The sequence below is a fragment of the Pleurodeles waltl genome, chromosome 9 (genome assembly GCF_031143425.1).
Source record: "Pleurodeles waltl isolate 20211129_DDA chromosome 9, aPleWal1.hap1.20221129, whole genome shotgun sequence".
Classification (NCBI taxonomy): domain Eukaryota; kingdom Metazoa; phylum Chordata; class Amphibia; order Caudata; family Salamandridae; genus Pleurodeles; species Pleurodeles waltl.
Window position 1 is genome coordinate 540,354,619 of NC_090448.1, and position 21,080 is coordinate 540,375,698.

Below are 21,080 nucleotides of genomic sequence, written 5' to 3' on the forward strand. Positions count from 1 at the left end.
ATAAATCCAGAAGAAAGGATACGTGTCTTCAAGAATTAATTTCCCCTCACTTCATAAACCTATCCGATTTACATCACTTCTGTTCTAGTGATGGCCACATCAACCCAACCCACCCACCCGTTTTCTTTCAGTAATGGTAGTTGATATGCAGCTGATATCGCAAATTTTAAGAATTGCTAGCTTACCTTCAAAGAATCATCTTTCATCCCACAACCCCATATAGCCAGACCTCACTCTTCTTTCTTATACCCCAACTTGACTGTGTGCAAGGTCTCAAAGTAAAATTTCCTGGTAACACAATACAGAAAGTGGTCCACAGGAAGGCTCCTGTTGCTGTTTCTCAAACACGTTATTGTTCTATGTAAACTGTACTGCTGCTTACGTTCTTACAAAAAAAAAAAAATCACTCATCCATTTGATAGCCTAATTTCATCTAAAATGTTTTAAAATATATATATTTTTTCTTATTAGGTTGTATCTCCCAGCTGCAGTGATGATAGCACAACCGTGAAGAAGGACCAGTGTTTAGTTCGATCGTTTGCGGATTCCAAATTGTAGGTTATTTGACATTTGTTTTTTGTTAAAATAGAAGTTCAGCTTGTAATCCAGGTTTTTTTTCTCCTTGCTTAATGGCATGTTAAGGTGTAGAAGTGGTTTATACTGGTATGTCCTAGGCAGACTTGGGCTATATTTACACATCCCAGATCATGTAACACATAAAACATAAAGTCGACTGGGGGGAAGGGGCAAGTCTCACAAAGCAGATTTTACACAGCTTTCACAGACATTACCAAGACATGTCTTTGCACAGTCTAATGCTTGCCTCGTTGTGTGAATCAGAATAGCAAGATAAACTCAGACATCACATTTTGAATCCACAAACGAGAAGCGTAGGTCCGTACGTTTCTTTCTTAATTTTTTTTTTTTAATGTGGTCATCAAAGGTGTTGTCTTCTCTCTGCAATTCGCCAAGATTTAAGGTGTATATGGTGTCTAACACAGTTTGCATAAATTGTACCCTCCACTCAGCAAAGTATTCTTAACTGTTACATTGATGTAGTCCTTAGAAGAAATATTTCCTGCCGTGACCCTCTCCTGGGCACCCAATATTGCTCTTCTAGAGGTGGTGGGTCTTATGCATAAATCTGCCGTTCAACATATCTCATGGAAAACCTAGTTGTTAGTGGAATAGCTTATTCTTGTAGCGTGAGACTCAAGCTTTAGGTTCCCTGCCACCACAGTAGTGTTAAAACAGAATCTGCCCCATTTGCCAAAGGTTGTTTGATTACCCTGTAAATCATTTCATAACTCACTTCTTTACAAAATTAGTCCTCTTCTGCGGAGAAATCTCCTCAAACACTCTAGCCCTTTGTTTTTAGTTGAAATAAAGGACATGAGGAAATCTACTCATCAGTCAGCCATGGGCATGTTTTACACATGTAGCTACATCCACAAAGTTCCTCACAAGAGGGGTCTTTTTATGCATTGCTCTCTTAACTAAAAGGCAATTAAATCCTTTAGATCCAGTCTGATGGCCTTTTCAACAAGGCAGAAAACTGCTACAAAATCTTAACAAATAATGCATCTCAATTTTCTAAAAGTGAACGGCTCGAAGACGGAGTTGTTAATTTATTGGGTTAATTGAAAACCTCTGAATCTGCCATTCATTTCAGAAGCAGAACAGTGTTGGTGCCAAAGCAGTGCTGGATTATTACAATGGCATTTACCAGGAACTCCCCAAGACAACCTTGAACTGCCTTCAGCTGTTCTAGATTGCACCTGTTAAGCTAGTTAAAAGTAAATCCCATGTGCTCTCATATCTCGACCTCTTGCCTGTTTATAAGCATGCCTTGTTTAATGCACTGCTCTTTGAGTAATAGCAGCCTCTTGAGATAAGACAATGCTCCATCAATAAATTCCAAGTCTATTTCCTGAAACCTGCATCAAACAGAGCAACTGCTTGCAAACTTGGAAAGACCAATTCTAGATTCTGAGCCTTTGGAGTTCAAGCAACTCTCCATTTGCACTGCCTTTATCTGTCCAACTATCATGTTCAGAAAGGTGTCAAAGACTTGGTTGTGGTGATTCAATTTCAGAATCTCAGATGCTGGTAGAGCCATTGAAGCCTTTTGTATATGTGCATATTCACCATGAGTATTGCAGTTTCTTTTTTTTCCTTTATTTTTGACATTCACTGAAAATGGGAAACAACTACTTGTAGTACAATTTATATATTTTCCATACCCTATGTTCTTCGTTCAGGTGCTAGGCTTACACCTGTGTGCATTAGGCCTTAAACATAACCAGTTTAACATTCTTTATTCTTGCCTTCATTTAAAGTTTAGCATTCCTGGTATATAAAAAAAACCAAAAAAAAAAACCAATGATTAAATTTATAGGTGCTTAATGCTTCATTGCCCACTGGCAGACATTTCTTGAATGCATATGATGGCAGGACATGAAAGGTCTAGACAAAGAATGAACTGATGTTTTTAATGTACCTTTGGCATGGTCATGAAGGAGACCTTGGGCCAGGCCCTTTCCACTTTAACTCTTTCAGTGCCAAGATGTATGCTTCTCTCTGTAGCAGAGCGTTGTTAAAAAAAAAAAAAAAAAAAAAAACGGTGGTTGTATGTTCAGACGTATGTACCCCTGTGGCCCAATCAGGACTAGGTATAGTTGCAGCTTTTGCATCACTGTGTCCTTGCACGCTGAAAATATCACAATTTTGTTATCATTTTTTTTTTTTAAAACTCTTGCTACTTCCTCTACTTTTTAAACAGACAAAAATGTATGAAGCTAACCAAGGAAGTGTTTCCCTGAGCCTCAGTAGTCTGGAAGTGCTTAAAACATAAGTTTTCCTAGAGGATGTTGTCTACATAATTGTATATGTATTGTAGCATTTATGTATTACGTAATAACCCTATGTAGGGTGCTGAAGCAATTGCCTCTCTGGGTAGCACTCTACACCAGGGTGTGTGGTTGAAAGGATTATTTGTTTTGAACCTATGCAATAAGTGTTTCCTTGCCGTTCGTGATGACCACAGAGTTGAGTCTATCGTATTGTGGGACACGGAGCTCGCAGTGTGTTGGATGATGAAGTGTCGGGCACAGGCGCTCAGTCTTTTTGGTTTTCAGCATGCTGGGAGCTTTGAACAGCTCTACAGACACCGCTGTAGTATTTTATTTTTATTTGCTTAACTCGTTTCTTCACTGGGCTTTTCAGTCTGAGATTTTCTATACTTGTGGTCCTGTTCTGACATGGTTGGAGGGACACAGAAGTGGAGGGGTCTGTTGCGATGCGCATTTATTATTATCCCATATCCAAGTGTCATTTTGAGATTTAAAGAAGCGGTCAGAGTATATAGGTATTTGGGATCTGTAGTGGTAGACCATATTCTAGTCCTCTATATTGTTGCTCAGTGTGCCAGATCTGTTCAGTCATTCCATACCTGTTCATTTGGTGAAGCCTGTTTTAATTATTATTATATAATAATAGTGTATATTTGTTTTTTAGCTGTACACTGCTGGTGATGGCCAACTCTCATAGCACATAGGTTTTAAAGGAATCTAACAGGTATAAGTTAAAATTGGCTGCTGCCGTCTTCATATGGTCTTAAAATTTCTTGTGGGTCATACCTTATATATGCAAGTACATATGCAAGTACATATCTGTATAATGCCACGGCGAACCATAGTTAAGCCCTTCTTCGCTTAACTGCATATCAACAGCAGTTTGCAGGTCTTGTGATTTTCAGTCTGTGGGTCACAAGGATTCCACTCGAGGTTGCGACTGTTTTCTGGGCTCCGTTAGGATGTGGGGTGCAGTTATCTATGAAATGGCCATGTTTTCAACAGTCTTTGGAAGTGTGCATTCTCTTGACTGCTTCTAATGCAGGCTTTGGGTGAGTTCCAGAGCTTGGCGGCTTGCACTGAGAAAAACGTGCTTCCTAGGTATTTCTAATGGTAAGATGCTATGATAAGTTTTGATAGCCTGGAGTGCAGAGCTCTCTTTGGTTTGTATTGCTTGAATTTAACTTGAAGGTCTAGCGGTCATCTTCCTTGGAAGACTCTGTGGACAATGCAGAATGCCTTGAACATAGTGAGAACAGCAATAGGTAGCCAGTGGATTGATTGTAAACTGGACTCATGCTTTCTGAGTGAGACGGAGAAAGAAGCCTTGTGGCAACAGTTTGGATGAAATGTATTTTGCGTGTGATGTGTGGGTGCAACGTGGTTTAGGCTGTTGACCTCGTCAGGCTTGGAGATTAGATTACAAGTGTCAGGCTAGCTTCCAGGTTATGTTGGTATGCAAGGTATAGGTATGATATGACAGTGTTTTCGTTGGTTAAGAGGCCCTTTGTGAAATTTACCTGCAGTATCAAGGATAGGTTTGAATCCACGGTTAATCATAGGTTTCTTCTTTTGATGTTGTTGGAGGTTAAGTATTTGTTGAATAATAGTGACGTTATGATGGACGCCCGAGAAACACCATTGTGTTTTGTGCGAAAAGGTAAAGATGAGACAGAGTCCAGACCATCCAGGGGTGCCCAGACAGTACAGTGGGCAATGCCCACCTTTTTTGGAGATGCTTTCCTTTTGGACAGTGGTCGAAGAAGTGCAGCTGTGGAGTCCAGGTGATGCAGGAGTATCCCAGGAGTCGTCAACAAGCTGTCCCATGCTGGTTGTCGGACTGCAGAGAGTTCAGTGGTCAGTAAAACCACCAACAAGCCCTGGCAGATGCAAGAAAGCGTTGCACGGAGTGTTGCAGAATTTTGGAGAGCAGAAATGTCCAGGAGACTCTACCTTTTCAGGTAAGTAAGGGCCAACCCTCTGCAAGTAGTCAGCATGAATCATTGGAGCCCCCAGCAGGACCCTCTGACAGCAGTCTCTGGGAGGCCTCAGCAGCACAGCAAAGAGGGGTGCCCACATCTCAGGAGCTGCGGAGAGGACTTTGTTCCTGGAGCTGTGCAGTGCTGGAGACTGGGGCTTCTTGGAGCTAGGACGTCTTCGGACTGAAGAGCCAACAAGCCTTGGCAACCACAGACGGAGTGCACAGGTGTTCCAGCTATGCAGCTCCAGCGAGGGACCTCAGACTTCTCTGTTGCAAAGAAGACTGGTCAGACCTCTGGAGGGCCACAGAACTACCACATGTAATGTGGAGCCTTGGAGTATCTGTGGGACAGCAGGATCTACAAACCGGTTGTCAACCATGTGCTGTGATGCCTGTGTCTTTTTTTGTTTGTAATTTTCAATCTTTTTTTTAAAGATTTTGAGATCAGTTCATTGGAAATTTTGTCATAGGAGCCTTGTGATGGTATTGTTTGTGAATTGGCACTCTGAGTTGCGGAATTCTGTTAGGAGTTTATGGAGTTCTTTAGAAGGGTAGTCGGCTTCAGTTATGACTGTTAAGTAGTGGTCTTTTTGTAGGTTCTGTTAGAGAGGCTTAGTGTGCTTTTGTTTGGCCCATTGCTTATTTTCTCCATTTGCTTGGTAGTAAGTTGAGTTGTGTTTTCATTCTTTTGATGTTGTAATTAACGCATATGTCTTTGTGGTCAACCCTTGAGATTTTTTTGTTTCAATTTGTTAGTGCAGTTTAGTGAAGTGCTAGTTATAGGTGTGGATGTCCTTTAGCCATATGTTTATTGATGTTCTTTCTAGTTGAGCATTGAGTTGGTGTAGGTCTAGTTTTTTTTTTCATGGTCCGTACGACAGTTTGTTGTTTTTAGGTGTCTTTGTTGTGTTGTTGTTGATAGCAATGGTGAGCTTGAAAGTGATAATGCGGTTGCTCCAGCTTATGGGGGACTTGTTTCTTACTGCACCTTGTTTAACGGTGCAGATATGACCTCTAGAGTGTGTCCTGTGAGTTGGGTCAGAAAAGATTTGTGGAAGTTGAGGGCTTCCTGGTTGGCTGTAACAGCTGTGGCTAGATTCTTTTTGGCAAGCCATATCTTGATGCCTCCTAGAGTGTTTGAATGTTTCAGATGGGCATTGGTGGCATTGCTGCATTGTGGTGTATATATTACGAGGAAGTTATAAGTTCTAGTTGGAGTGGTATTGCCTCTTATCATCAAGGATTCACAGCCATTGTCCAGAGTGAGGTTTTCAATTATTAGCGGTGGTGTTTTCTTCTTTTTTTTTTTTTTTTTTTTTTTTTTTTTTTCTTTTTCTTTTCTTTTTCTTCTAGGCCACTTAACCTATTTTGGCAATGAGATTTTTGTTTATGATGTGAAAATGAAGTGGGATGGCTTCTGGCATGTGAGTGCAGAATCTTTGCTGAGCCACGTTTCTGTAATGAAGGTTAGATCTAGTGTTTCTGAGAGTGGGCTGAAGATGTTAAAACTATTTGTGTTCATTGATCTTATGAGTAGGCATTTTATTTGGTGTTTTTATTGCTTCTACATGTCCTAGTGCTTTGTGTGTATGTGTTGTGGAGGTTGAGTATCATAAGATATTTAGATGTGGCTGGTAATTGGTGCTTGCAGCTTTTGGTTAAGTAGAGGTTGAAGGGAACACCCCTAACCTGCCACTATCTACCTACGTGTGTCTGCTGTACTCCCTGACCTCTAGGCTTAGAGAGCCCCAGTGAGCAGTTGGCCTTATGCCAGTAGGAACCTTAGTATTAACCAATCCGAGTCCTAGACCTAGAGTCATTGTAAGTTCTAGCTCTGTCAGCCGGTCAGAACCTTAGCCTTATCAGCCAATCGAAACCCAAGTCCTAGGGCCAATAAACTCACAGATAAGAGTCCGGGTAGAATCAAAGTTTGACACATTGCTCTTTTGATTATTTACCAAAAAAAAAATAAGTATCATAACAGTGACTGTATGAAAAGTATAAAAGGTACATACTCCCTAATTCTGTGCAATGTAAGGCATCTATTGGTGCAAGCCAGGCCTGCACCACCACCCCACCCCACCCCGAATTACCTGGCAGGGACAGTGTGTTGTACTTGTCAGTTGTCAGATTTCTTGCAATTTTTCCCAAACAAATGGTAATTTCCTCCAGTCTTCCTCATGCAGAAACAAAGATAACTAACTCAGTGTTTTTCCTTGCATTGGATCCTGAATAGATGAGCATGCTTGAATTAGTATAAGCCGTATCGAGTAAAATCCATATATATTACATCCATAAGATTCTATGACTAATAAATAGATTGCACTTAAGCGAGAAGGGGTTCACTTTAGTGGAAAGGCTGGTGCAAATCCAGCTGATTCTTGGAAAGGCTGAATTCAGGCAGTGATATTTTGCAGATAAACGGATGTGGTAGAAGAACTGCTGCATAAAAGGCAGCCTTGGCTTTCATTTGCTTGTTGAATATGCTGTCAAAGCGGACTATAGAGGATAACCAGCCTTGGAGTAAGTACAGTAGCAATTCATTTTTCTATTTGTTGTTTTGGAAATGGACACCCTCTTCGGGGATCGCCATAAGCCGCAAAAGAGCAAGTCCATTTGACTGAATTGCTTGGTACTGCCGGTGTAGGTTTGTAAGCATCTGTGAACTTTGAGGAATGCATTGTTCGTTTCTGCTTGTCGCAGAGTTCTGGACGAATGGTTTGAGCATGATAGGTGAATTAAAGTAGAAGCCTATAGGCACTTTTAGAATGAATGTTGGGTTATTTTACAGTATTACATTGTCTTAATGTAAGCTACAAAAGTGGATTTGGAAGTGAGAGAGTGAATTGCCTGTTGGATTTCTAAAGCTTACAACAAAGCAGTTTACCATGACAAATTTGATGTCTGCTTACTACGTGGGTTTGGAAGGTGGTTTTATATACTGACCAAGAACTGTACTGAGCTCTCATGTGGGAGCCCGTGAATGTACAGGTTGGAAGATCCTGAACAACTCTCCAAAGAAATCAATGAACTTTGACAGTAGGTGTAGAGACTAGGATTCTTAAAAATGCATATGGTCACCAAATGGATACTAATAGCCTGACTGTGGCAGATGTAAGAGTTGGGGTTAATATTTGACAACAGTTTCAGCAGAGCTTCCATTTTGCTCAAAGCTATGGTCTCCACCTGACTGCATGGGCAGTCCGGTGAGATATCGGACTGTGAACTCTATGTTCAGGAGCCATGCTGATAAGCTCAAGGAGGCCAGGCAGTGGCGGGGAACTTGATTGTTCTACCTGGACAGTGGGTACTATTGTTTCCTCAGAAGCAATGTCAGAGCTTTGAAGAAGTGCAGAACACCTCTGACCAATACTGAAGGGCCATGGCAGAGGGCAGAGGCTACAAGTATCAGCTGGCGGGCCCTCTTGGCTTTGATAGCTCTCAGAACCAGAGTAAATGGAAAGACTCAAGGAAAGGTCTTGAGCTATGATTTCGAAAATACATTAAACCAACCCGGCCCCTCCCCAGTCCCGGATGCTACTGCCTTCTGGTGAAGTACCTGCAATTCTTGTTCAACAGTGTCGCACACTGTCACCTTTACCAGAAGGTCGTGGTTGCCAGATCTTGATGTAGTTCACATCAGCAGCAAAATCAATATAACCCACCTTCACTAATGGTTCCAAAAAGACACAATTCCTAAATATAATAAAGATAATTCATCAAGACAAAAGTTTCAATGTACATTCATATCTATATATTTCATATACATTTTATTTTAAAGTTTATATTTTCATTCAATTACATATTATATTAATAATGTGCACTGTACAAAAGTCCTATAACTCCTGGGAAACAATGGAATAAAAAAACTCACATGCACACAAACACATTCATGATTTTAAAAAGCAGGAAGGATGGGGATAGAGATATATATATATATATATATATATATATATACACACACACACACACAATCTAAGGCTCCTCCAATTAACAAAACGGCTTGGTTATGAATCTTCAATATTTAAATCTTCAGTATCCCGAAAATGCTCTGTTTTAAAGAGTCCTCTATTCCTGATTTAATGCTTTTACTTCATGATGAATGTTTGTTCGTTGATGAAAGGTAATTTCCATAAGCTATAGATCACAAAAGTTGTTCATCATTTGGACTTTCAATCCCCTCTATAGTACGTCTTTGTCCTTAACGGTGGTGCCGACTCTCGTTTCGGTGGCAAGTGGCCACAAGGGGTCACTCACCTTCAGGGCACAAAGCAATCATACATACAGAGCCATCCCAGGAGAGACTAAAGCAATAATACTCTATTCCTTCAATTTAAAGTGATTGCATAAAACTGATGGCTTGACGGCAGAAAAAACAAAGAAAAAGAATGAAGGAAAACAAATACGAAAGAAAAGAAAGAAGAATAAGAAATTCAAAAAACTATAGTGGTTCCGTCCACACAGGTGATTCTTGCGCTTATGCAGGAATGGATAAATATCCAAAAAGTGTGAATGCATGCACATGATCATGCATTGTTTATTAACTGGTATCTTCACTTATCTCTGTACTTTGTACTTCTCAATACCACATCAAAGAGCATTCCATTATTTAAACCAGACTCAATGTAAATTTAAGAACCTATATGATTGATTGTACAAATGGCCTCAATCAATTAACCGAGTCTCATGAAGAGCTTTCTGCACATCCTAGGATTTCTCTACCTATTGGTTTCCAGTGAGTAATTTTGGAAGTCGTGGAGTCTCTCAAATAACCGTCATAGCTGTCCTTTCATAGATGGCATGCACGGGCAGGAAAACAAAGCATGCCGCTTGGAATGCAGTGGTAGAAGGACACGGAAAACTTGAGTAACAACCCGGAAATGCTTATGGTTCTGAGCGGAACAATATATTGATAGACGACGGACCTCACAAAAGCTAGTTGACAGGCAAAAAGGGCAGTCGCCATATTGGAATGTTTATATTTTGAAAGCCGACATGGAGGGGAGCCAGACCCTTTACTAATTTAACAGTCTGAATAGTTATTTATTTAACAACAAACTTCACACAGGCTGAAAAAGAACAAAGATTATCAGCCACCATGTAAGAGTATTAATTTCAGCAAACGATAAAACGAAAGATGGTACCTCGTATTGATTAGCAATTATCATATGGGATAATGTCCCACATTGACAAAATTAAAACTGTATAATCAGACAACAAGGAATGTATCCAGTATAATATACAACATCGGACTCTACCGAAAAAAATAAAATAAAATTGGCAACAACATTCGCCATATTGGGGGAGGTCCTCGATGGGAAAACTACATATCCTGCTACAGACGTATCATGAAAAGGGCATCTACATAAAGGCATCTACAACTACAAGGTTAAAAAAGACCGTTAGCATGCATACAGATGATAACTAGACCTCAAGGAAGGAAAAACTTCCCATCTATCAATAAAGTAAATCTCCACCAAAAGATAGAGAAATAACTAGATCTAAAAAAGGATCATAAAAATGTATTGCAATATTATCTTGACGGATTACGAATGACAAGGACCAACTTAATGTTTCAAAGGAACACATTCCCCCAAGGAATTTTATCATTAAGTCCTTCGTACACTGTGTCTAAAAAGTAAATCCAAAAGACTTCTCTTTTCCTTCTATGTTTGTCAATATCACCATGGGATGCTTCAATTTTCTCAAGAATGGTCCATTTCAATTCACCTTCCTGATGACCCTTCTCTATACAGTGATCAACTAATGGAGCCTGAATTCTCAGATTCTTGATTGCTGACTTGTGTTCGCAGAATCGTACTCTTAATTATCTTCCTGTCTCCGCCACATAGCCTAAATGTCAAGGACACCTACTACAATATGACATTAGAATTTTGACAATTAGTCATAGTCCTTAAATTAACAGGTTTCTTATTATACTGAAAGGTGTCGGATATCCTGGCTTGAGCACAGGCATGGCATTCTCCACACCGTTGGTTACCTAAAACGGGATTGGTTCCTTTTATGCTTTTCTGAGTAAATTCATTACCTTTCAAGGATTTAGCGTGAACCAATTTGTCTCGAAGGTCTGAGTTTCTCTTAAAAGCAAACATAGGTCTAGTGAGTGGAGCATAATCATCATTAGTATTCCATATATTCTAATGTGTATTAAGGATTCCCTGTATTTTGTTGTTAATATTGGAATGTCTGACAACACACACCATCCTAGATTGAACCACACCAAAAAAATGAACAAATAAGGCGTCCCAATCTTAATATTTAGCTCTTTTGTAAGCATCCCAAATTACCCTATATGGATAACCTCTCTGTAAAAATTTCTCCTTCAGTGTCTTGGCATTTGTCATATTCAGTTAAGCTACTACAGTTCCTCCGTATCCTGAGAAACTGACTAAACGGGATGCTTTGTCATCTAGGGTGGACACTTTCAAAATGCAATAACCTGTTCTTGTTTGTAGGTTTTGTATGCAGAGTTACTTGTAGATGTCCATGTTCCTCAAAAATGAGAATATCCAGGAATTCTATCCTCCGATTATTAACATTAGGGGTGAATTTAAGATTGTTCTCACATAGGTTAAGCCACTCGGCGAATTCCTGGAGATGACCTCTGTCACCCTCCCAGATAAAATATAATCAGTGTACGCCCCCAATGTTTGACATAATGAAATTGCTACATTCTTTGATAGTGTGTATATATACTTCCTTTCAAAGAGACCCATGTAAATATTTGCCACACTTGGAGCACATGCTGCTCCCATACTTATTCCCTTGATTTGTCTAAATATGTCTCAATCGAATTCAAATAAGTTGTTCTCAAACTATTTTGAGACCACTCGTAATAAAGGCAACAGGGGCATCGGTGGACTCTTCCCATCAACAAATGTTGTACTGCCTTATAGGCTTCGTTTTGGGGAATATTAGTATACAGCGCCTCAATCTCCAATGTACCTAAAAATCCCCTATGAGGGTTGAATTCAAGACCCTCTGTTTTAACTATCATTTGTCCCGTATCTTTGATATAAGAGGGGAATTTAGTAATCAAGGGTTTAAGGAATGAATCAATGTATTTAGACGATGGTTACGTAACCGAACCAATAGTAGAAACAATAGGTCTAAGAGGAGGATTATTGATCTGCTTATGTGTCTTAGGTACCCCATATATTACAGGTAGTTTAGGATTGCTCGCGCTGAGAAAGTCTGCCTCCGATTTAGAAATAGTGCCATTCTGAATGCCCAATTCACAGATGGTATGAATTTTGAGGCAAATAAGTGCACTAGGATTACTTCTCACCCTTTTGACAGTGTTCTGGAACAGAGAGCATAGATTTTATTTTTTGTTTATATAGCTCATTGTCCAACAGAACAATATCTCCACCTTTATCACACGGATTAACTGATATTTTTGTTTTGTTGAAGATCTCTCAAGGCTTCTCTTTGCTCTTGAGTGAGATTAGGAGGGGGGGCTGGAACGTACTGAATTGCTTGTTTGATTTTTTTTTTTTCTCCAGAAACTATCTTTTCAAAAACACCTACTTCAGGGTCTGTTTGGTCTGTAGGACATTGTCCTAAGATCATCCATACATTTGTTAATGACTTCTGGGATGTTTCGTATTCAATACCATTGCATGCTCTATTGCATGATCCCAAAGCAGCCTTCCAAAACCGCAGGAGCCTTTGTGCTGCTATGCTTGTTGAGGTGAAACATGGCAGTCATGTTGTCCATTCTTGCTAGCATTGGCAAATTTGTTAGTCTTGGGAGAAAAGATGGCAGATAATTTCAGACCTCCCTCAGCTCTAGGGCCTTGATGTCAAGGTCCTTCACCTGAGCCTCGTGTTCTTACTTCTTCAAGGAGGGCTCAACACCCTTTCCAGGGACATGTCTGTGTTCATGACAAAATGAGCCGGAGGTTGAACTTTATTTCTAATGGATACTTTGAACTACATATTCCTCAACTTTATAATATTCATCTGTTGCCAGACTAGAGGATTTTAAACAGCAATGCACCAGCAAGACTGAGTTGCACTGTACAGCTGTGTGTTGACTTATTTTTTTTATTTTTTTTTTTTTGCCTACCCCGGAAGTAGTTATGGAGCCACATATAATCTCTACCCTCTGCATGTCGGTGTAAGTTCTTTATTTCATTGCCTTCATGTGCTGATCTGGAGCTTGCTTCCCACCTTTTTCCTTGTCTGACTAGTTTTTTGTTTTTTTTCTTATAAAAATTATTTTTCCAGTGTTGAAGGGAACAATATTGCCTTCTAAAACTACAGGGTTTATGCCCTGTAAGGACTGTTGCAAGTAAAGGTTTGACATCTGTAGGAAAGTACCATCTTGCCAGGCATGTTACCCCCATATTTCACTGTATGTATACTGTTTAAGCCCTTGTGTCACTGGAATCCTGCCAGGCAGGACCCCAGTGCTCATAGTATGTGCCCTGTGTGTGTTCCCTGTGTGGTGCCTGTAGGAAGTTGGCTCTGTATGCACTATTTCAAAGTAAGGAATAGTATGCACAGAGTCCAAGGGTTCCCCTTAGAGGTAAGATAGTGGCAAAAAGAGATAATACTAATGCTCTATTTTGTGGTAGTGTGGTCGAGCAGTAGGCTTATCAAAGGAGTAGTGTTAAGCATTTGTTGTACATACACACAGGCAATAAATGAGGAACACACACTCCGAGACAAATCCAGGCCAATAGGTTTTGTTATAGAAAAATATATTTTCTTAGTTTATTTTAAGAACCACAGGTTCAAATTCTACATGTAATATCTCATTTGAAAGGTATTGCAGGTAAGTACTTTAGGAACTTTGAATAATCACAGTAGCATATATACTTTTTACATAAAACACAATAAGCTGTTTTAAAAGTGGACACAGTGCAATTTTCACAGTTCCTGGGGGAGGTAAAGTAATGTTAGTTTTTGCAGGTAAGTACACCACCTACGAGGTTAAGATTGGGGTCCAAGGTAGCCCACCGTTGGGGGTTCAGAGCAACCCCAAAGTCACCACACCAGCAGCTCAGGGCCGGTCAGGTGCAGAGTTCAAAGTGGTGCCCAAAATGCATATGCTTCAATGGAGAGAAGGGGGTGCCCCGGTTCCGGTCTGCCAGCAGGTAAGTACCCGCGTCTTTGGAGGGCAGACCAGGGGGGTTTTGTAGGGCACCGGGGGGGACACAAGTCCATACAGAAAGTACACCCTCAGCAGCGCGGTGGCGGCCGGGTGCAGTGTGCAAACAAGCGTCGGGTTCGCAATGTAAATCAATGGGAGACCAAGGGGTCTCTTCAGCGGTGCAGGCAGGCAAGGGGGGGGCTCCTCGGGGTAGCCACCATCTGGGCAAGGGAGAGGGCCTCCTGGGGGACACTCCTGCACTGAAGTTCCGATCCTTCAGGTGCTGGGGGCTGCGGGTGCAGGGTCTTTTTCCAGCCGTCGGGATTTTAGAGTCAGGCAGTCGTGGTCAGGGGGAGCCTCGGTATTCCCTCTGCAGGCGTCGCTGTGGGGGCTCAGGGGGGACAACGTGGTTACTCAGTCTCTGAGTCGCCGGAGGGTCCTCCCTGAGGTGTTGTTTCTCCACCAGTCGAGTCTGGGTCGCCGGGTGCAGTGTTGAAAGTCTCACGCTTCTTGCGGGGATTGCAGGGGTCTTTAAATCTGCTCCTCTGAAACAAAGTTGCAATCTTTTTGGAGCAGGTCCGCTGTCCTCTGGAGTTTCTTGTTCCTCTTGAAGCAGGGCAGTCCTCTGAGGATTCAGAGGTCGCTGGTCCTGGAGAAAGCGTCGCTGGAGCAGGTTTCTTTAGAAGGCAGGAGACAGGCCGGTAGGACTGGGGCCAAAGCAGTTGGTGTCTTCTTTCTTCTTCTGCAGGGGTTTTTCAGCTCAGCAGTCTTCTTCTTCGGTAATTTGCAGGAATCTAAATTCTTAGGTTCAGGGGAGCCCTTAAATACTAAATTTAAGGGCGTGTTTAGGTCTGGGGGGTTAGTAGCCAATGGCTACTAGCCCTGAGGGTGGCTACACCCTCTTTGTGCCTCCTCCCTGAGGGGAGGGGGTCACATTCCTATCCCTATTGGGGGAATCCTCCATCTGCAAGATGGAGGATTTCTAAAAGTTAGAGTCACTTCAGCTCAGGACACCTTAGCGGCTGTCCTGACTGGCCAGTGACTCCTCCTTGTTATTCTCATTATCTCCTCCGGCCTTGCCGCCAAAAGTGGGGCCGTGGCCGGAGGGGGCGGGCAACTCCACTAGCTGGAGTGCCCTGTGGTGCTGGAACAAAGGGGGTAAGCCTTTGAGGCTCACCGCCAGGTGTTAAAGCTCCTGCCTGGGGGAGGTGATAGCATCTCCACCCAGTGCAGGCTTTGTTACAGGCCACAGAGTGACAAAGGCACTCTCCCCATGTGACCAGCAACATGTCTCGAGTGTGGCAGGCTGCTAGAACCAGTCAGCCTACACGGGTAGTTGGATTAGGTTTCAGGGGGCACCTCTAAGGTGCCCTCTGGGGTGTATTTTACAATAAAATGTACTCTGGCATCAGTGTGCATTTATTGTGCTGAGAAGTTTGATACCAAACTTCCCAGTTTTCAGTGTAGCCATTATGGTGCTGTGGAGTCCGTGTTTGACAGACTCCCAGACCATATACTCTTATGGCTATCCTGCACTTACAATGTCTAAGGTTTGGCTTAGACACTGTAGGGGCACAGTGCTCATGCACTGGTGCCCTCACCTATGGTATAGTGCACCCTGCCTTAGGGCTGTAAGGCCTACTAGAGGGGTGAATTATCTATACTGCATAGGCAGTGTGAGGTTGGCATGGCACCCTGAGGGGACTGCCATGTCGACTTACTCGTTTTGTTCTCACCAGCACACACAAGCTGGCAAGCAGTGTGTCTGTGCTGAGTGAGGGGTCCCCAGGGTGGCATAAGATATGCTGCAGCCCTTAGAGACCTTCCCTGGCATCAGGGCCCTTGGTACCAGGGGTACCAGTTACAAGGGACTTACCTGGATGCCAGGGTGTGCCAATTGTGTGAACAAAAGTACAGGTTAGGGAAAGAACACTGGTGCTGGGGCCTGGTTAGCAGGCCTCAGCACACTTTCAATTCAAAACATAGCATCAGCAAAGGCAAAAAGTCAGGGGGTAACCATGCCAAGGAGGCATTTCCTTACAGTGCCTAACTGTATCACTGAGGCTCTGCTAACCAGAACCTCAGTGTTTATGCTCTCTCTGCTTTCTAAATTTGTCACTGCATGCTAGTGACTAAATTTTACCAATTCTCATTGGCACACTGGTACACCCATATAATCCCCATGTATATGGTACTTAGGTACCCAGGGTATTTGGGTTCCAGGTGATCCCTATGGGCTGCAGCATTTCTTTTGCCACCCATAGGGAGCTCAGACAATTCTTACGCAGGCCTGCCACTGCAGCTTGCGTGAAATAACGTCCACGTTATAAGTTACTTATGTGCAGTAAAAAATGAATGTGAAATAAGTCACCCTATGTCTAACCTTCACCTGGTGAAGGTTGGGTGCCAAGTTACTTAGTGTGTGGGCACCCTGGCACTAGCCAAGGTGCCCCCACATCGTTCAGGGCAAATTCCCCAGACTTTGTGAGTGCATGACACCATTACACGTGTGCACTATACATAGGTCACTACCTATGTATAGCCTCTCAATGGTAACTCTGAACATGGCCATGTAACATGTCTAAGATCATGGAATTGTCACCCCAATACCATTCTGGTATTGGGGTGACAATTCCATGACCCCCCCGGGTCTCTAGCACAGAACCCGGGTACTGCCAAACTGCCTTTCCGGGGTTTCCACTGCAGCTGCTGCCAACCCCTCAGACAGGTTTCTGCCCTCCTGGGGTCCAGGCAGCCCTGGCCCAGGAAGGCAGAACAAAGGATTTCCTCTGAAAGAGGGTGTTACACCCTCTCCCTTTGGAAATAGGTGTGAAGGGCCGGGGAGGAGTAGCCTCCCCAGCCTTTGGAAATGCTTTGATGGGCACAGATGGTGCCCATCTCTGCATAAGCCAGCCTACACCGTTTCAGGGATCCCCCAGCCCTGCTCTGGCGCGAAACTGGACAAAGAAAAAGGGAGTGACCACTCCCCTGACCAGTACCTCCCAGGGGAGGTGCCCAGAGCTCCTCCAGTGTGTCCTAGACCTCTGCCATCTTGGATACAGAGGTGTTGGGGGCACACTGGACTGCTCTGAGTGGCCAGTGCCAGCAGGTGACGTCAGAGACCCCCTCTGATAGGCTCTTACCTTTCTTGGTAGCCAGTCCTCTTTTCTTGGTAGCCAAACCTCCTTTTCTGGCTATTTAGGGTCTCTGCCTTGGGGAATTCTTCAGATAACGAATGCAAGAGCTCACCAGAGTTCCTCTGCATCTCCCTCTTCGACTTCTACCAAGGATCGACCGCTGACTGCTCCAGGACGCCTGCAAAACCGCATCAAAGTAGCAAGACGACTACCAGCAACATTGTAGCGCCTCATTCTGCCGGCTTTCTCGACTGTTTCCTGGTGGTGCATGCTCTGGGGGTCGCCTGCCTTCACCCTGCACCAGAAGCTCAGAAGAAATCTCCCGTGGGTCGATGGAATCTTCCCCCTGCTAACGCAGGCACCAAAAGACTGCATCACTGGTCCTCTGGGTCCCCTCTCATCCTGACGAATGTGGTCCCTGGAACACAGGAACTCTACCCAAGTGACTCCCACAGTCCAGTGGCCCTTCAGTCCAAGTTTGGTGGAGGTAAGTCCTTGCCTCCCCACGCTAGACTGCAAACCTTTGTACTGCGTGATTTGCAGCTGCTCCGGCTTCTGTGCACTCTTCCAGGATATCCTTCGTGCACACCCTAGCCTGGGTCCCCAGCACTCCGTCCTGCAGTGCTCAACCCGCTGAGTTGGCCTCCGACGTCGTGGGACCCTCTTTTGTAACTTTGCGTGGACTCCGGTTCAAACATCTTCCAAGTGCCTGCTCAGGTACTTCTGCAGGTGCTGCCTGCTTCTGTGAGGGCTCCCTGAGTTGCTGAGTGCCCCCTCTGTCTCCTCCTCCAAGGGGCGACATCCTGGTCCCCAGCAGCACCCAAAAACATCTACCGCAACCCTTGCAGATAGCAAGGCTTGTTTGCCCTATTTCTGCTTGGGAACACTTCTGCAACCTTCATCGGGACGTGGGACATCTTCCTTCCAAAGGAGAAGTTCCTAGTCCTCTTCGTTCTTGCAGAATTCCAAGTTTCTTCCATCCGGAGGCAGCTTCCTTGCACCTTCATCCGGGGTTTCCTGGGCTCCTGCCTCCCTGGACACTGTTGCGACTGTTGGGCTTGGTCCCCTTGCTTTGCAGGTCCTCAGGTCCAGGAATCCTTTGTCAGTGCACTGCTGGTGTTTGTTGTTCTTGCAGAATCCCCCTATCACGACTATTGTACTCTTTTGGGGTAGTAGGTGTACTTTACTCCTACTTTTCATGGTCTTGGGGTGGGGTATTTTGGACACCCTGACTGTTTTCTTACAGTCCCAGCGACCCATAGGTCTGGGGTCCATTCGTGATTCACATTCCACTTTTGGAGTATATGATTTGTGTTGCCCCTATACCTATGTGCTCCTATTGCAATCTATTGTAATTCTACACTGTTTGCATTACTTTTCATGCTATTACTTACCTAATTTTGGTTTGTGTACATATAACTTGTGTATATATCTTATCCTCTCACCAAGGACTCTCACTGAGATACTTTTGGCATATTGTCATAAAAATAAAGTTCCTTTATTTTTAGTAACTCTGTGTATTGTGTTTTCTTATGATATTGTGCGTATGATATAAGTGGTATAGTAGGAGCTTTACATGTCTCCTAGTTCAGCCTAAGCTGCTTTGCCATAGCTACCTTCTATCAGTCTAAGCTGCCAGAAACACATCTTCTACACTAATAAGGGATAACTGGACCTGGCACAAGGTGTAAGTACCTTGGATACCCACTACAAGCCAGGTCAGCCTCCTACAACATGCCCATGAGGTGTGTCTATGGTGTTTGGGTTTGGCACATGAGTCTAACTAAGTCTTGCTAGGGGTGTGTACTCGTGAATCCAAAGGTGAACAGGGAATGCATAGCTTTACGTTACTGCACACTGATGGGTCTCAGGAAGCCTCTCCCACGCCAAATTAAGGACTCGGACCATTTCCGCACTCAGCGCCTCTCCTACCAGAAGTCATTTTTGCAGTCCAAGTGGAAGCTCAAGAAAGCGAAGTGGAATTAGTCTCTGTCCCACCACTCTCTGCCATAAAGGTCACAAGAAAGTTGTGGGCGGCTTGTGTTGTCGCTCCTGATTCGCCGCTGACTGGTCAATTCTGCAGCTGACAATGTATTCTGAGTTTCCCAGTCTGTCACTGGTGACATAACAGATTGAGGTCATTTATTGTGCCATGTTGCAGCGTTTGGTACTGTTATGACTCCCCAGGCACCAAGCAACTTGAGAGGCCTCCAGTTGGTTTACCACTGGTTAGTCTGCTGTCGGTGCTGTTTGTGCCTCCTGGGCTCTTCTTGGGTTTTGCTCCGACATCGAAGCAGACTTCCAGCCCAACACCAAAATCGAAACTGGTCCTGTTGGCACTGATGCAGACACAGGTGCCAGAGGGAAAAAAACTGTTTCCTTAGTCCTGTCCACCTCTGACCTGGATTCATCTCCACCCGAGTAATTTAACGCCCTGATGCTGTACTGACACACCCAGCCCAATCATATTTAGACAAGATCATGTTTTTGCCTCTTGAGTCTCATACCAGAGACTCAACACCTTTTTGGTTTTGACTATGATCAGAGTCAACCAGCCTTTCGAGATGAGGATTATTTTCCCCCAGCACTATGGTAACAATTTAATCTTGAGCTTTCAGGAGGCCTGTGGGTTGGCCGCTTTCCCGGGCATTGGGTTGTGGTTGTTTCCTGGACCATCAAAGAGAGAGCCTCCTTTGCTGTAGTAATAAGATGGGCTACTGAGGTATTGGATTTACAAATGCCTTCTATGGAAATTATAACTAACCTATTGACAAAGATTTTGTAACCTCGACAAACCTCATCCAATCCCTTAGTTCCTTTGAATGAAGCCCTGACTGATCGTCTTATAGGTACCTGTCTGAGCCTTTATGCTGACCACCAGTGTACAAGCAGCTTAACAAATTCTATCAGCCTATGCCGGACAACCCTTAATTTTTGTCACAGCACTTTACCTAAGTTTTGTGGCAGTAGGATGAACCCCAGTTTATTCAACACATGTCCCCAGACAGTCCAAACAAATCAGTTTATTCAGGAAACAGATGTTTTCCTCAGACAGCCTGGCCCCCTGGTCTGTCAGTGCCAGTTGTTGGCTGGGTGGGCATACCCATGCTTTATGGAACATGGTTGATGAGATCTTGGTGGCAGTCCCTGAAGAATGTTGGGCCAGTCTGCTGGATTTTGGCTAAGATGCTGCAAAATCTGTCTACTGGGCTGGACACAGACTGCTTGGGAAAAGCAGTTGGCACTAGTGTGGTAATTCACCAGTGGGTGGGATGAGGACCGCGAGCTTCCATAATGATGTGCATACCTCCCTAATACACATGCCGTTCGCTGGATCTCTCCTGTTTGGCCATAAGGCTTATTTAGCTTTGGAACGATTTAAAGAAAGTTGGGCCATGGCACGTCCTTTGCACCAATTCTGCGAAACACCACCCCAATAGTTTTGTCCATTTACATGGCTTCTTCATAGGTTGGCGTACCAGCACCACCAAGACCCACCACCCTCACAACAAGCACCTCAGTCCTTTTGGAGTCAAGCGATATAATCAAACACAAAAACCCCAGGCAATCGGGCAGTACACTTCCCATTCCCCCACTTCTTAGCATCAGCCTCCAAGCTGCTTTAGTGTGCCTTAAGTGGCACATGGCCACCGTGCAGGTGGCAGGAACAGACATGTCCACCAAGAGTGTTAAAAGATAACATCCAACAAGTGGATCAGCGAGGCTATGACCTGCCACACCTCCCTCCTCTTTTAGAGGCTCTTTCTGGGGAGCACCTGTCCATCTTATTCGAAGTGCAATAGAGTGGTCCCGTCCCAGTAAGTAGGCTTTGGCTGTTATTTCCACTGTTTCCTTGTGCCAAAGGAGGATGGACACCTTAGCTCCATCTTAGATGGCCACCATCCGAATGCCTTCTTGTGGCAGGAGAAATGCAAGATGCTCAAGCTGGTACATGTTCTGTCCTGGACCAAGCAACTGAATGATGGCTT

The 21,080-nt window shown here is 43.7% G+C and overlaps 1 protein-coding gene across 1 annotated transcript in view; it reads left to right on the forward strand.

The window, feature by feature from the left end:
- Positions 1–21,080, forward strand: part of ARID4A (AT-rich interaction domain 4A) — a 360,940-nt gene that overhangs the window by 37,328 nt on the left and 302,532 nt on the right. The window contains exon 9 of the mRNA XM_069207594.1: positions 472–554. Coding sequence (XP_069063695.1) covers positions 472–554 — 83 coding nt within the window. The remainder of the gene's footprint in view (positions 1–471; positions 555–21,080) is intronic.